Source organism: Conger conger, chromosome 16 (genome assembly GCF_963514075.1).
Source record: "Conger conger chromosome 16, fConCon1.1, whole genome shotgun sequence".
Classification (NCBI taxonomy): Eukaryota; Metazoa; Chordata; class Actinopteri; order Anguilliformes; family Congridae; genus Conger; species Conger conger.
Window position 1 is genome coordinate 33,710,404 of NC_083775.1, and position 15,123 is coordinate 33,725,526.

Genomic DNA, 15,123 nt, shown 5'->3' on the forward strand with positions numbered 1-15,123 from the left:
AGCCTTCGCGAATACACGGCGGACGTTTTGTGTCCGCTTGCTAAGTGGCAGGCTGCCACTGCGAGTCACTGTCAGCGTCCCGCCCGAGGGTTAGCGCGAATCCCTTAACGGCTAATTACAACTAGTATGTTTTTCAGCCAAAAAAACATTCATAGTAAAGTTTTAAATCAGTGCTATTTTTACGGATACGTTAGCTACAGCAGCTTGTTCAGTGCTTCGGCCATGTGGTCGATACAGCCCGCAGCGCTGACGCAGGTTAGCGTCGTTAAACATATTCTGGGAAGCTAGCCGGCGAGATAATGCTAATCAATCACTTCCGACACGACACTGGCGAATCAGCAAGCCTGCGTCAAAGCTGCTGAGGAATGAGTCGGCTTTTTTCCCCACGTCAAAGAGAACCGGCAGCTCCCAGCAGACTTCCTCAGCCGTCGCGACATCACCCGATTTCGCCTGCATAGAGACTGCATAGACGACGGTCTTGATAATAAAAGCGCACCAACATTTACTGAACCTGCTATTCAGTGCCTCTCCACTGCTCTCAAAACCCCTTTAGAATCACACAAATTATTCGCGCGCTGACACTCCTAACTGAGGAACCCATGGTTTGACAAAAGAAATCTCAAGAGCAAAAAATCTTTTATTTAATTCCAATTGTATATCTGAGCGCTGGTGCAAAGAGAAAGTTGCCGTGAAAACTAGGTTTCATACTCCTGGTTTTATGGCGGACATGCGCACATGTGTCTTAAGAATCAAAACAGCACTTTCACAATAAGAATACATTTCCTGAAAATAATTTAATGCTGTCCAGTCACAGCAGAAAACTATGCATTTGTCTGACACCACCAAGTCATGCTATGCTCATATATTACATTAGCTCAGCAGGTAAGAGCGGCCGTCAGGCAGTTCAATCCCACCCAGGGCGTGTCGAAGTGTCCCTGAGCAAGACACCTAACGCCTAATTGCTCCCGACGAGCTGGTTGGTGCCTAGCATGGCAGCCTATCGCTGTTTGTGTGTGAGTATGTGTGCGAGAGGCATTCATTGAGAACCACTTTGGATAAAAGCGCTATAGAAATGCAGATAGAAATGTTAGATAATGGGTTCTCAACCAAATAAACATCTATGGGCATATGGGCCGTGTGAAAACACACAAGGGCGTGAGAAAGAAGCAGTGCGGAGACAGACTCGGGGGCTGCGGGTCAGACCGGCCGGGTCAGGGCGGGGCGGACTCACTTGATGAGGTTCTGGAAGGCGTACCCGTCGCTCCACTGCTCGGTGAAGGAGGCGCCGTGCCGCACGGTGGTGAAGTGGCCCAGCCGCAGCCGGTCCTGCATGCTCTTGTCCCGGCACGCCATCTTCTCCTGCTTCGACTGCGAAACACACAGACAGGCCTCATCTACCGGCACGGGCCCGCGAGCTCACCTCGAACGTCACCCACACGGCCCTTCCACCCAGCTGTACGGGCGTGGGGAAGCCTGTAGCGTACTGGTTAAGGTAAATGGCTGGGACACGCAAGGTCGGTGGTTCTAATCCCGGTGCAGCCACAATAAGATCTGCACAGCCGTTGGGCCCTTGAGCAAGGCCCTTAACCCTGCATTGCTCCAGGGGAGGTTTGTTCCTGCTTAGTCTAATCAACTGTACATTGCTCTGGATAAGATCATCTGCCAAATGCCATTCATGTAATGTAATGGAAGCATGTTCTCCGTTAGCTTTCGAAAACAGCCCGGTTGGGTTCTTCTGAAAACACTGGCCGCTCAGTGGATGAACGGTCTGGTTTTGAAAATACTGGCCCAACCACATTTCCGGTATTAGTAAGCTTTTTAATGTCCGTTGCAGAGGACGTCCTTCACCAACGTTGCCTTGGCGACTATGCTCAAACCGCTAGGCTTGAAGTTCTATAATACGGTTATCTAAACAGCAGCAATGTTTTAAGGAAAGGTTAATGTTCATTTAAAAGCAATAGTACTGGAAGATGATGCATCGCGGTAGACACGGCATTCTGAAAAAGTCCAGACACTTCTTCTGGTTTTTATTTTTTCCAAAAGGACAGCAGGATATCGTCAGCTATTAATGCCAACAAGAACGAACAGGAATCATAAGCTATTTTAAACGCAGCTGGCTTCGGACTACTAAGCTGGTATTGAGTGGCATACTGTTTTTGGGTTGCTCATAATGCCTTTAAAGACACTACCATTTGTGCCAAGTATTTTATTCTACGTCCAAGTAATCTCAGGTTGGCAGCAGGATCTTCTCCAAAATGCTGCAGACAGTCTGGGAGCCTGGAACAGGCCGCCATTTTCTCCCTTAAGCTTTCTGATAGGTAATACCGAACCATTAACACCTCATTTCAAGGCCAAGCAAGCTGTACATAAAACAATCAGAACCTGGTGAGATATAGTTAAATATGCTGGAAGGAAAGGTGTACCATAATCACTTACACCGCTGACTACATTACATTAGTCATTTAGCGGATGCTCTTATCCAGAGCGACGTACCATAAAGTGCAAATCAGAACCAGGGACAAATGTGCTGGAAAACCATAGAGGAAAGTACGGTTCCAAGTGCTAGAGTGATGACATCGATAATAACTTGAACCCTAGTAGAATAATCAGATAACTTTCTATAGTAATACCACGGTTGGCAGCTAGAACAACCTGAATACTAAAACAATGAAACAGAAGTGCAATTATCACTTACAGCATACATATAACATCCATGGCTAATTACAACAGTGAGGTAGGGAGGGAAAGGTGCAGCCTGAAGAGATGAGTCTTCGGTCTGCGTCTGAAAGCGGTCAAAGACTCTGCTGTTCTGACGTCCACAGGAAGGTCATTCCACCACCGCGGGGCCAGAGCAGACAGCAGTCGTGACCGAGAAGTGCAGACATGGGGGAGGCGCCAGTAAAAGCATTCTCAAAAATAGACTTTCTGATCTGGCATGGAAAGGGAATCAGGGGATCTTTTCAAAGACAATGAGCTTCTGTCGTTTATGGACACCCAAAATAAAATTGACCTTTTTACGAATTCATCATTATATCCAAAATGATTTTAAACTAGCGTCAGGTTTAGCAGTTGATACTATTATTGATAAACGTCATCTCCTCCTCCAGGTGGAAATTAATGTTACAGTTTCCAAATCCTGTATCCGCTCAACCAACACGTAACTCAACATCTGATTACCCCTTTCAGTGACTACCATAAAATCCCAAGTGTCATATGGTACTCTCGACCTCATACCTGTTCAACCTATCAAAATGACAGCGATACTATTATTTTGAGAACCTATTAAAGCCCTATTACATTTCAACTCAACTCAACATACTCAACTTTCTCAACCAAAGCCAAACCCCATTCCTATTGAGCTTGGGACTGAAAGGGTTCATTACTTTTTGGGAAACTTTCTAGCCTCTTCTTGTCCATAGTCGCAGTATTGCTCTGATGCGGGCATCACATTTCTAGCTGCTGATCCATCTCAAAACACGGCAGCAACCAGTCGATAAGATTTGAGTTGATGCAACACTTTCTTTTTTGGTGAAATTCTACACTCGTATTTCCCGATATGAAATGCGTTTTACTAAATAACTAATTGGCTTGGGGAAGAGACGGGCTGTCATGGTAAACATTGCGTCACCGGTTGCTTAGGGAACGTCCTGCGTGGAATACACCTGGCAGAGCTGTGGGCTGCGCTCAAGGGCTTGTGCCAGGACAGGTCACACCGGGAGGAACGGGGGCGGAACCAACCTTCTCGATCAGCAGCTTCTTGCTCATGGTCACGCACTTGTTCAACCGCTCCTTGTACCTCTCCAACATCCGCTGCTGCTCGTCGATTTGCCTTCGCAGGTCGCAGTTCGCCTGGAGCACACACACGCGCGCACGCGTATACGCTCAGCGTGGACGTTAGCTGAAGCTCCTGACCCATATCAACATGATTGTATGCATTGCACTGCTGCTACACAATTGGCCGATTAGATAACCACATGAACATGTAGGTGTAATAAAGGAAAAAGTGCTCGTGAGTGTATACAGTAAGTAATAAAAGGCATTTTTTAAAATCATTTTTCTTCGCAAAAGCTTGAACAGCAGCGGGAGGAGGCTCACCCGCAGCAGGTCGTCGATGCGCCCCTCCTTCTTCTCCAGGTCGGAGCTCTTGTTTTTCTCCAACGCCGTGAGCTTCTCTATCGTGAGGTCAGACTGCGAGGAGACAAGGGGCCCATTTTGTGCTTAACAGCAGAAAACCAGACCTGCCCCTACCCCTGCCGTCTGACCGCTGACTGCTCCTAACTGCCACTCTGACCTAGAGCACAACTGTTCTATGCCACTCTGTGACCTATAGTACAACTGTTCTATGATGCCACTACCTGTGTTGCTGCTCTCTGTACTGTGAAGGTGGTAGGGTGAGCTACTCTACCTGTGTGGCTGCTCTCTGTACTCTGTGAAGGTGGTAGGGTGAGCTACTCTACCTGTGTGGCTGCTCTCTGCACTGTGAAGGTGATGGGGTGAGCTACTCTACCTGTGTTGCTGCTCTCTGTACTCTGTGAAGGTGGTGGGGTGTGCTACTCTACCTGTGTTGCTGCTCTCTGTACTCTGTGAAGGTGGTGGGGTGAGCTACTCTACCTGTGTGGCTGCTCTCTATACTGTGAAGGTGGTAGGGTGAGCTACTCTACCTGTGTTGCTGCTCTCTGTACTCTGTGAAGGTGGTGGGGTGTGCTACTCTACCTGTGTGGCTGCTCTCTGTACTCTGTGAAGGTGGTGGGGTGTACTACTCTACCTGTGTTGCTGCTCTCTGTACTCTGTGAAGGTGGTGGGGTGTGCTACTCTACCTGTGTGGCTGCTCTCTGTACTCTGTGAAGGTGGTGGGGTGTTCTACTCTACCTGAGTGGCTGCTCTCTGTACTCTGTGAAGGTGGTGGGGTGTACTACTCTACCTGTGTTGCTTTGTGGAACAAGTGGAGCAGGACGGGTTTCACCGAGCAGGAGGAGTGGTCTGTGTGTGCGGAGCCTGTAGACGAAGGACTGCCCTGCTGCACCTGCCACACACACACACACACACACACACACACAAACACACAAACACACAAACACAGACAGACACAGACACACAGACACACACACACACACACACACACACACATACACAGAAACCAATAGTTAAGCATTCATTCTCTACCAATGAAGATACTACCAATGAAGCTCTCCCTCCACCAAACCAGATACGGCTTATCGGACACTGCAGTGCCACTTAAAATAAACACTAGCATTTAAACTGCTTGCTGCCACCACTGCAATACAATTCAGCACTACAGGTCTCATATAAACAGCCTGTTACACAGTACAGGTCTCACATAAACAGCCTGTTACACACTACAAGTCTCGTATAAACAGCCTGATACACAATGCAAGTCTTATATAAATGATCTTGCACAAACTGACAGGCTTCAAAACACTTTCTTTCAGGACGAATAAAAATAAGCAGAGCTAAAAGCCTTATTTTCCCCCCCGAGTGGGAAACAGTCTGCTGTTCAGCATGCTCGCTGTAGGGAGGTCAGGGTTGGCTCACCGAGGCCGGCGGGTTGGAGAGGGAATGCTGAGGAGAAGAGCGGACCAGCGGCGGGATGCTCCGGCCCGGGCTGGTCCCAGGACCGCTGCCGCCCGCAAACTGAGAGAGACATCAAGAGACGCATTCTGATAAAGACACACTTCTCACGCGTGCGGTCCGTCACTCTACCGCCGGGACGCCATTTTGTCTGATCAAGCAGGAACTGCTCGTTTTCAGCCCCCAAAACAGGAACTGGCTTCACCCTGCTTTGTCGAATAGAACACTCTGCCCACATCCAACCGAGGATACAGGAGGCACTAAAAATATGTTCATTCAACCAACGAGGGCTGCTGCAGTAATTCTCGCACACTTGTGTCATTTTCGTTACCGTAGATTTTTGAGTGGAGGGGAAAAATGAGAAAATAAAAAGTTCATCTGATTAACTCACTCTGGTGAGGCCTCTACACATTTTACTGGCAGTGTAAAGTTCATGGTAAATGGACCACATTTATACAGGGTTTTTATCCAAAGCACTTTACAATTGATGCCTCTCTCTCTCTCTCTCTCTCTCTCTCTCTCTCTCTCACGCACGCACGCACGCACGCACGCACGCACGCACGCACGCACGCACGCACGCACGCAAACCTCCACCAAACCAAATACAGCTTGTCGGGCACCTCTGAGGAGCACTGCAGTGAAGGTGGTAGGCTGCCATGCATGGTACCAGTCAGCTCGTCAGGAGCAACAAGGAGTTAGTTGGCTTGCTCAGGGACACTTGGACTATCAACCTTCCGACTACCAGACAATCACTCTTACCTGAGCTGATGTCACCCCGTCAAGTACAACATTGGCAAAATGTGCCCAGTTGGTAGCACTCTGGGGCTACTACTCCCACTAGTATTAACTATTTACTCAACATTCTCTCCGTCAAGAGTGTAAAAGCTATTGATTTGTGCGCTTGTGAAATGCCCATGTCCTCCAAAATCTGTATTTTCAAATTCATCATGAAACCTCGGGAGCAATCACATCCCTGGGACTGACACGGGAGGACTCTTCTTTTCCACCGAAGAGAAAGAAACTGCCTCCACCCATAAATAACCACGGGGATGACGGATGGTGCCGTGTCAGTAGTTCCCGCCAGCGTTTACTCACCTCAAAATAATCGCTAATTTTATGGCCTCTTGTTCCTCCTTTCCCTGAAATGGAGGGGGGGGGGGGAAAGTCATTCGGCATGCGAAGAGAGAGAACTGACCACATACCAGACAATAAAATAGAGATAAGACAATTGTGATGTCACCTCACTGGAGAAAAAAACTGAAGAGCTGGACCAATCGAGTATGTCGTTAACCAAAAGAACACCTGTGGCAGTGATTTGTGGATACGTTCTGGCTATACTTTTCAGCTTCCTGTGAGTATTGGGAGGAAGCAGTGGCTGCCAATATGTCAGCGTGGTGCTATAAGCAGTGACTAACATCCCCCATGATTGGTGGAGCTGCTTTCTGTTTACTCCAACTGAGTTAACATTACGACTCTGCTAGCCAACCTTTTTTAGCTTTGTCATAGAGCATAGTTCAAAAGGAGAAAAAAGAAAAGAAAAAAAAAACCCCCCGGTGAATGGTGAAATTATTAGACCACTGGGACAAATCACAGGCAGGGAAATGGCCGCCTCACCTTGGCTGCAGTCAAAGGGGTCCCCTTTCCTCTTCCTGTTCCTCTGGTCATTGGGCTTCTTCTCAGGGGTCTGACATGAAGAAAAAATTAAATAAAATAAAAACCTCCATAATATCCAACACCCTTACATTAGCAGACCCGTCAAAAGCCTTTTGCTAGAACATTCCAGAAGGCACGAACAAGGGGTTAAGTGACTGGGTATGCTTGGGGGTGGGGGCTAAAGAGTGTGTGTGTGTGTGTGTGTGTGTGTGTGTGTGTGTGTGTGTGTGTGTGTGTGTGTGTGTGTGCGTGTGCGTGCGCGTGTGCGCGTGTTTGTGTGTGTGTGTGTGTGTGTGTGTGTGTTTGGGGGAGGGCATTAAAGCCAGGTGTTTCAGCACTGACCTCCAGCTCTTTATCACTCAGGGATCCCAAACTGCACAGACTCTGGTTGGATGACTCATTGTTTCCTGGACCCTGTGAAAGACATCGGTACGTGAAAGGTGGGCACTCCTCCCCCCCCCCCTCCCGGTTGTGTTAAAACCGTCCCTCTTCCAGCAAACGGCCCCTTCGCATGAATGGATTGCTGCTTTTCTGCTTCCGCAGTGGAACGAATTTCTTCGGAATATGACACCGAGCCCCATATTCAGAGTCTCTTTGTGTTCAGGCAGCCCCTGTCCGGAAGCCAGGCTCCGCGTTAATCAGGGCTGTCTTCGAACAAACAAAATCACAGACGAATAACTGGCAGCTTTTTCAACTAAGACTGGTTTTGTCAAAAACATTTATTTGCATATCTAACTAGGCATCCAATGAATTTCAATTCATTCCATTGTATGTCTTGCTATTGTCTCTCCTTTCTGGAACAGTCTATTTGATGAAGTTTATGAAGGTTTACACTAGAGGGACAGCTCAGACGCTGAAAATACACCAGAGCATTTGAAACATTGCTGTGTTGATTCTCTCTGCAACAGCTCTGACTATGAAACCTGAAAATATACCCAAGCGAGTGCACCATCGTTGCACTGGTTCTCGGAGAATTGACAGCCTTATCTTTGGGCTACCAAACCATAAAACAGATTTCTAATAATGCATAGTCTATTGTAGTAGGCTAGTGTACTGTGCAAATTCTTTAAAAAAATCATTATTAAGATGCAGACGCAATGTCAATAGATGTGCCTCCGGTGCATTCATGGTCTATCTTACATTGTTTCAAAAAACGTTTTATTGAACTGCAACTGAATGAACAACTTAAACAGTAATAACAACAGCTCTTATGCCAGGGATCAACAAATATGGGCCTCAAATCTAAATCCAGCTCTGGCTCTCTTTTCTCCCAGGTAATTAACCGAATAATTATTGCTGGCCAGACTGTCTTCACACCGGACTCCGCCTGTGCGGCGGCCTGTAGTGTAGTGGTTAAGGTAAAGGACTGGGACACGCAAGGTCGGTGGTTCTAATCCCGGTGTAGCCACAATATGATCGCACAGCCGTTGGGCCCTTGAGCAAGGCCCTTAACCCTGCATCGCTCCAGGGGAGGATTGTCTCCTGCTTAGTCTAATCAACTGTAAGTCGCTCTGGATAAGAGCGTCTGCCAAATGCCAATAATGTAATGTAAAGGGAGGGTGATGTGACCCTGAGGATAGTGATGTGATGATCCCTATTTATGCCAAATGCTTTTAAAAGCCCATTTGCCCAAACTAGAAAAATAATTAAGTGTGCAGTTTCACTAACTCAAAAGAAGGGATGAGAAAGAAGAAGAGAAATGAACACACACACACGGGGGGATAGGGGAGAGATTGGATTGCAGATAAGCAACAACATCCCCAAGAGCTGGGATCCGTGGCCCCCATACAAATGAGATCTGTTAGAAATGAGCTCCTTCAGTGTTTCCAATCAAGTGTGATTTATAGACACAGGAAGGGAATTTACACCACACAAAGCAGGCCAGGGCTACCACAATTAGACAACCACTATCCAATCCCAACAAACTGTGCTCACAGACATGCTCATGCGAGTGACCCAAAATGGCCGTCTATAACCCGAATGCCCTGCGGGGACACATGTAGATGGTGACACATAACTTGTACTGTACTTTATTTTCCTACTTTTATATTTATACTGTACTGTGTATGCGTTTACTGTGTAAACTGGCTGCCATTTTCAGCCAGGTCTCCCTGGGAAAGGAGATTTTGAATCTCACTGGTAAAATAAAGGCTAAATAAATAAAAGTGAAAAAATTAAAATGCAAGGAGACCCACGACCTTCCACAGTCTGCAAAGTTCAAACCAGTTCATCACAGAAGAGCATTTAAGGAGACTCAGGAAGTCACGTAGCCAAGGCAACACTGCCTCTCGGGGAGTTGGGAGTTTCCATTAGAGGGCTGAAGCCAAGACAGGTGTATCCCTAAAGCCTAATTTAGCCTATACTTCGTCACATACTTGACAAAAGTGTCATGGAAAAAAATTGTTTTTAATAAAATAAACTATTAATTTGCAACCTTAATGGCCCGCAACTCCTGAATTTTGTTATGTTGCGTACAACATCATACTTTTTATTGCGCAGTGAGATTGGACAGCCAGAAGAAACACAGAAATTTGTTGTCTCGTTACTTTTTATTTGGGCTACACTTTATGACTGGCATCAATAAAGAAGGAGGGATGAGGGAAAAGAATCATTAGAAATAAGGAAGTGTTGTCTGTCATTCTCACGGTTTGTCTTTGAAAGATTAAAAAAGGAGCTCAAATGTCGGCTAGCTCATGGCCGACATTATTAAATATTTGAAACGCTGGCCCTCACCCAGCCATCTGCTTAACTACAACTTATTCACCCTCGTTAATGGGATGGACCGACCGCCATTTTTTCCCCTCCTCATTTATTTATTTACTTTTTAAACAAAAGTACATTTAATACTTTAATACACAGTCATTTCACCAGGTTCCGCCATGCTTTCTCAGACGTAAACAAATGGTCAGGACTGTTCGCCGTCTCATTCATAGAGACAACATAGCCCTCTCCGCAGGCCATAGTAGAATTGCCATATTTCTTGTAAGACACTAATCTGAAGTATCATACAACAAAGTACAAATTAGGCTTAAGGGGTCGGGACTTTCATCCAATCAAGGGCCAAGTATCCAGCTCACTCCAAGTGCAGGCAACAGGGAACTCTAAGTCTGTTGACTGTGTCCCTGTACAACCGATATTTAGCCACAACACCACGCCCAAATGACTCATCACTGTACAGTACGTGCAACCACACAGCACACAGTAATGACACCAGTTAAATAAATAAATAAATAAATAAATAAATAAATAAATAAATAAATAAATAATAAATAAATAAGCTGATTTCTCAGATGTCCCCAACTACAAATGTCCCAATCCAAGAGGTTGCTTTTCCATAACAATCTCTTGGATCCTTAACTTGCACGGGCAAACTTCTGCTCTTCACGATTTAGGTAGCCCAACTGGCCAGCGGTTAGCACTGTTGCCTCAGAGGAAGGAAGTTCCGGGTTCAGGTCTCGGCCGAATACTCTCCGTGTAGAGATTGCACGTTTCCATGTACACCGGTTGCCCCCCCTCGATAGTTCAAAGACGAGACAGGGCTTACTTGCAAAAGAGATGCCAATCTCAATGTTTTCATCTGGGCTAAATAAAGTATAAATAAAATAAATACAGAAATGAATAAACACACGTGACCTAATATCTTGATAAGCTCTCAAGCCAAGTCCTGTGTCCCCATGCAAAAAGTATTGCCACGGTCTACCACCAGTCAACAGGGATTTTGCAGCCAGCTGAAAATTGAACTACTGCAGGAGGTTGTTTGAAACTGCCATTGTAAAAATATCAACCCAAAAAAAAAAAAAAAAAATAGACCTAAATCCACTGGTTCCTTTATGTGTTAACCCTAACCCTTTTTAATATCGACCCACAAATTAGAAAAGCATTACCCTTCAGGAAGGCGACAAATACGCATACCAGCATCGCCTAGTGGACTTCAGACTAATTCCAGGACCCACTTCACACCGAGAGCCATCTTGGGTTCGACCCACAGTTTAAAAAACACTGCATTGCTCTCACTGCTGAACAATTGGCCACATCTTGGGACTCCACCGAGCGCAGATACTGGAAGGACTCCCGTGTCATAGAGAACGCGAAGAGAATGCCAAGAAAAACCTGCTGTGCTGCAATGCTGTTAGACAAAGCACTCCGGAACAGCACCTCCCTGCCCACAATGCACCGCGTCAGCGCACTGCGGTTCAAGGTCGCAGCGGGCCCGCCGCGCGGAGTGCCAAGGTCGCGGGCCGGCGGCAGAGCGGACGGGCGTGAGACGGGGAGACGGGGGGGTTCTGCGGCTCCTTCTCCGGCCGGCGACCGCATCCGCCCCCCGGCCTGGCATCACGCCCACCGCCGGCTCCAGCGCCGGCTTCCCCCCGGGCTGGCTCTCTACCACCGGCCAGGCCGCCTGCCCACAGAAGGAGCCCGAAACGGAGGGACCTCCGTGGGCTCCGCTTTTCACAGGTCTGCGTTTCTGTTACCCCCATCTTCATCTTGTTTCAGCAGCCATTAAAACCCTAAAGGCTGGTTTATTATTCTCCGCCGCTCCACTGAAATCGCAGAATGTTTCGCAAACGTTTCGAACCCGACATTGACTACAGTCGCTGTTTATTTTCAAATATATTTCATTTTATTGAAGCGTAAACTGAATGTGACCACGATCGGTGACGGTCGCCTGACGGGAATATAAACCAGCCTTAAACTTGCAGGAGCCCGGCTGAAGCCCGACGGAGTATAAACCAGTCTTAAACTTGCAGGATCCACACATGGGTCTGATGGTAGAGTGTGAAAGACACAGCTAATCTAGACAACAGAGGACTCCAGTCTCTCGGACCACGGACAATGTGGAGCAAGCCCGGCCGGTTTGCGCAGCACAGCACAGCCGGCAGATCTCAGGCAGAGCAGCTCTGGGAAAGCCCTGGCCATCTTAACCGGCTCCGCCCAGCCACAACGCTCACTGACCTTAACCAGCTCTGCCCAGCCACAACGCTCACTGACCTTAACCAGCTCTGCCCAGCCACAACGCTCACTGACCTTAACCAGCTCTGCCCAGCCACAACGCTCACTGACCTTAACCGGCTACGCCCAGCCACAACGCTCACTGACCTTAACCAGCTCCGCCCAGCCACAACGCTCACTGACCTTAACCAGCTCCGCCCAGCCACAACGCTCACTGACCTTAACCAGCTCTGCCCAGCCACAATGCTCACTGACCTTAACCAGCTCTGCCCAGCCACAACGCTCACTGACCTTAACCAGCTCCGCCCAGCCACAACGCTCACTGACCTTAACCAGCTCTGCCCAGCCACAACGCTCACTGACCTTAACCAGCTCTGCCCAGCCACAACGCTCACTGACCTTAACCAGCTCTGCCCAGCCACAATGCTCACTGACCTTAACCAGCTCCGCCCAGCCACAACGCTCACTGACCTTAACCAGCTCTGCCCAGCCACAATGCTCACTGACCTTAACCAGCTCTGCCCAGCCACAACGCTCACTGACCTTAACCAGCTCCGCCCAGCCACAACGCTCACTGACCTTAACCAGCTCTGCCCAGCCACAACGCTCACTGACCTTAACCAGCTCTGCCCAGCCACAATGCTCACTGACCTTAACCAGCTCTGCCCAGCCACAACGCTCACTGACCTTCGCCACCCCGACTCCAGTGAACCGAGCCTCCAGCAGCTCCTGCCTCCGGGGGTCCAGACTGTGAAGCTCTTCCATCATCTCTGCTAAAACAGAGAGAGAGACATTATTAGAGACAATAGAGACATTATTAGGGATATTATTATGTGTCTCTAATGGCATGTCACTCAGAGGGAGAGACATTATTATATAGAGAGAGAATATTATTATAACTGTTCACTTAATTGTACGTTTTACTTTTACGTGCAGTCTTATTCTTATATGTTTCATGTTCGCTTTGGCAATATGTACCTATGTATTTCCTTGAATTGAATTGAGACAGAGGGCAAGAGAAAGGCAGGGGTCAAAGAGAGAGGAAGAGAGAAAGGTGAATATTGACAGATTTACAAAATGGCCATACCTACAATTCTGCGTGGTAGTGAAGCCATACATTTGTGACGCAATACTGTGATGCTGAGTCATAACTCCAGGACGCGTGCACTGAGAAAATTCCTAGGGAACCATGTCTAAAATGTTGGCTACCACTCACCTCTTTACTTGGACCTGAATCACAATCCTTACAAATACAATAGACATTTTTTGCCAACCAAATCACTGTAATGACTGAAAGTTTTATTACAGCGGGGAGAACAAAAAAAAAATCACAGAGACAGACATTAAATATTTAACTTGGCTTGGGAATTACTCCAGTAAATAAATAAGAAAACAAGACCATATGACTAAAGAAGAATACGTTTTCAAAGCCAACAATGAGGTTTTATATTCTCTTGAGAAAAACAACCAACTAGCTAGCCAATCACACCCGTGCCCTATTTCATAGATAAGTAATGCACTTGGACAATATCAGACTACAGTATGACACAAATTATTCTGTAATGTTAATTCCTCAAGAAACATTTGCATACAGTGCAAATGAATGTCGAACAACCATTTCCAAAGCAGAGGCAATGCCTAATTGCCAACTCCATTAGCTAAGTTAGTCAGGAATAATTTTTCAACATTTGGGGTAAAACATCTAGGCTGGCTAACTAAGTTACCAACTAATAGCTAACAACACAATGCTAATGTTATATCTGACAGCTTCCTCTTGCTCGCGTATTAAAGTCAACACATTTAGCTAGATAGCTTGCGATATTTAAGTTATTGTAACCAGCATTCTTTCCATTTGTTTAGATACGAGCATAACTATCCAGAACCAACCAAGCTTTTTTTCTGATAGGGAAACTAACTAACTACGTTAGCTAGCATTTCACATCTAAAACGCAACTATGGATACTGACTGTTACCTGTCATCATAAGTTGTTGCTTGATTCCGAGATAGCTCACAGTATTGCGATATTTTGATTTCAGCATTTTACCTTTAGTCCTACCTAATATTACTATCTAACGTTAAACTCCTTCCTATCTGGTATAGCTAGACAACCTGCACCAAACATTTAAAATGCATTCTCAACGTTTCAGTACTTTCGAACCAAAACAACTAACTTAACTTAACTGTTATAAACCAGACCAGCTCGCTTGTACCTTGTTAACGACTACAGTACAACTTATGCTGGCCTAGTTATACTGATCAGTTATACTGATCCTGTTGGCTAGCTAATAAGGTAATTTACACACCATAAAAATCTACCTACAACTGGTTAGCTAGCGAACACAATGTTAACATTGCCACAGGGAACGTTTACAAAATTAAATGCTAGCAAAGGCAGGCAAAGCAATAAAGTTAACGTTAGCTAGCTAAAATAGATCAACAACTAGCTAAGGTTAGTTCACATCAACAAGGTTGCAAGATAGTCTAACCAAGTTAACTAACTAGAACTAGCTACATAACTATACCCTAGCTATATCTGACAAGCAAGCTAAATTAGCTCGCTACCTAGCTGTCAAGCTCGCTAGCTAGTTTGCAATGTAGCTGACTTAAATGGCGAATTCAGCTATCCCAAACAAACAGGCATATCATTTTACTTCAACATATCGTTAGCTCAGGAACCAGCTATCACTAGCTTGCTAACTTGACTAGGTTCAATTCGGCTGTCACTACAGTTCCAGAAAGCGAAGCTATTTAACGCTAGCATAGCTAGTCTACCAGCTCATCCATGTTGCCAGCCAATTTAGACTAGCTGATGTTATCATACTAGCTAGTACAAGCGGTCTCTCATGCAAGATAACTGTTATCTCGAATTTTGGAGAGTCCTGTTGTTCCTCTCCAAAACAACCGAGATTGCTAGGTAGCTATTTCGCTAT

At 46.4% G+C, this 15,123-nt stretch overlaps 1 protein-coding gene across 10 annotated transcripts in view; it reads right to left on the minus strand.

The window, feature by feature from the left end:
* LOC133114518 (serine/threonine-protein kinase tousled-like 2) overlaps positions 1 to 15,123 on the minus strand; it is a 29,130-nt gene that overhangs the window by 13,245 nt on the left and 762 nt on the right. For 2 of the 10 annotated variants that reach the window (XM_061223995.1, XM_061223997.1), the window contains exons 2-10: positions 12,880 to 12,962; positions 7,585 to 7,656; positions 7,204 to 7,273; positions 6,685 to 6,728; positions 5,554 to 5,652; positions 4,922 to 5,023; positions 4,096 to 4,188; positions 3,739 to 3,849; positions 1,232 to 1,368 (exon numbers count right to left, since the gene is read on the minus strand). In XM_061223995.1, coding sequence (XP_061079979.1) covers positions 1,232 to 1,368; positions 3,739 to 3,849; positions 4,096 to 4,188; positions 4,922 to 5,023; positions 5,554 to 5,652; positions 6,685 to 6,728; positions 7,204 to 7,273; positions 7,585 to 7,656; positions 12,880 to 12,960 — 809 coding nt within the window. In that variant the 5' untranslated portion in view covers positions 12,961 to 12,962. Of the gene's footprint in view, positions 1 to 1,231; positions 1,369 to 3,738; positions 3,850 to 4,095; positions 4,189 to 4,921; positions 5,024 to 5,553; positions 5,653 to 6,684; positions 6,729 to 7,203; positions 7,274 to 7,584; positions 7,657 to 12,879; positions 12,966 to 13,279; positions 13,350 to 14,165; positions 15,044 to 15,123 lie in introns of those variants that run through there. The other 8 variants (XM_061223994.1, XM_061223998.1, XR_009705559.1 and 5 more) reach the window with 7 other exon arrangements.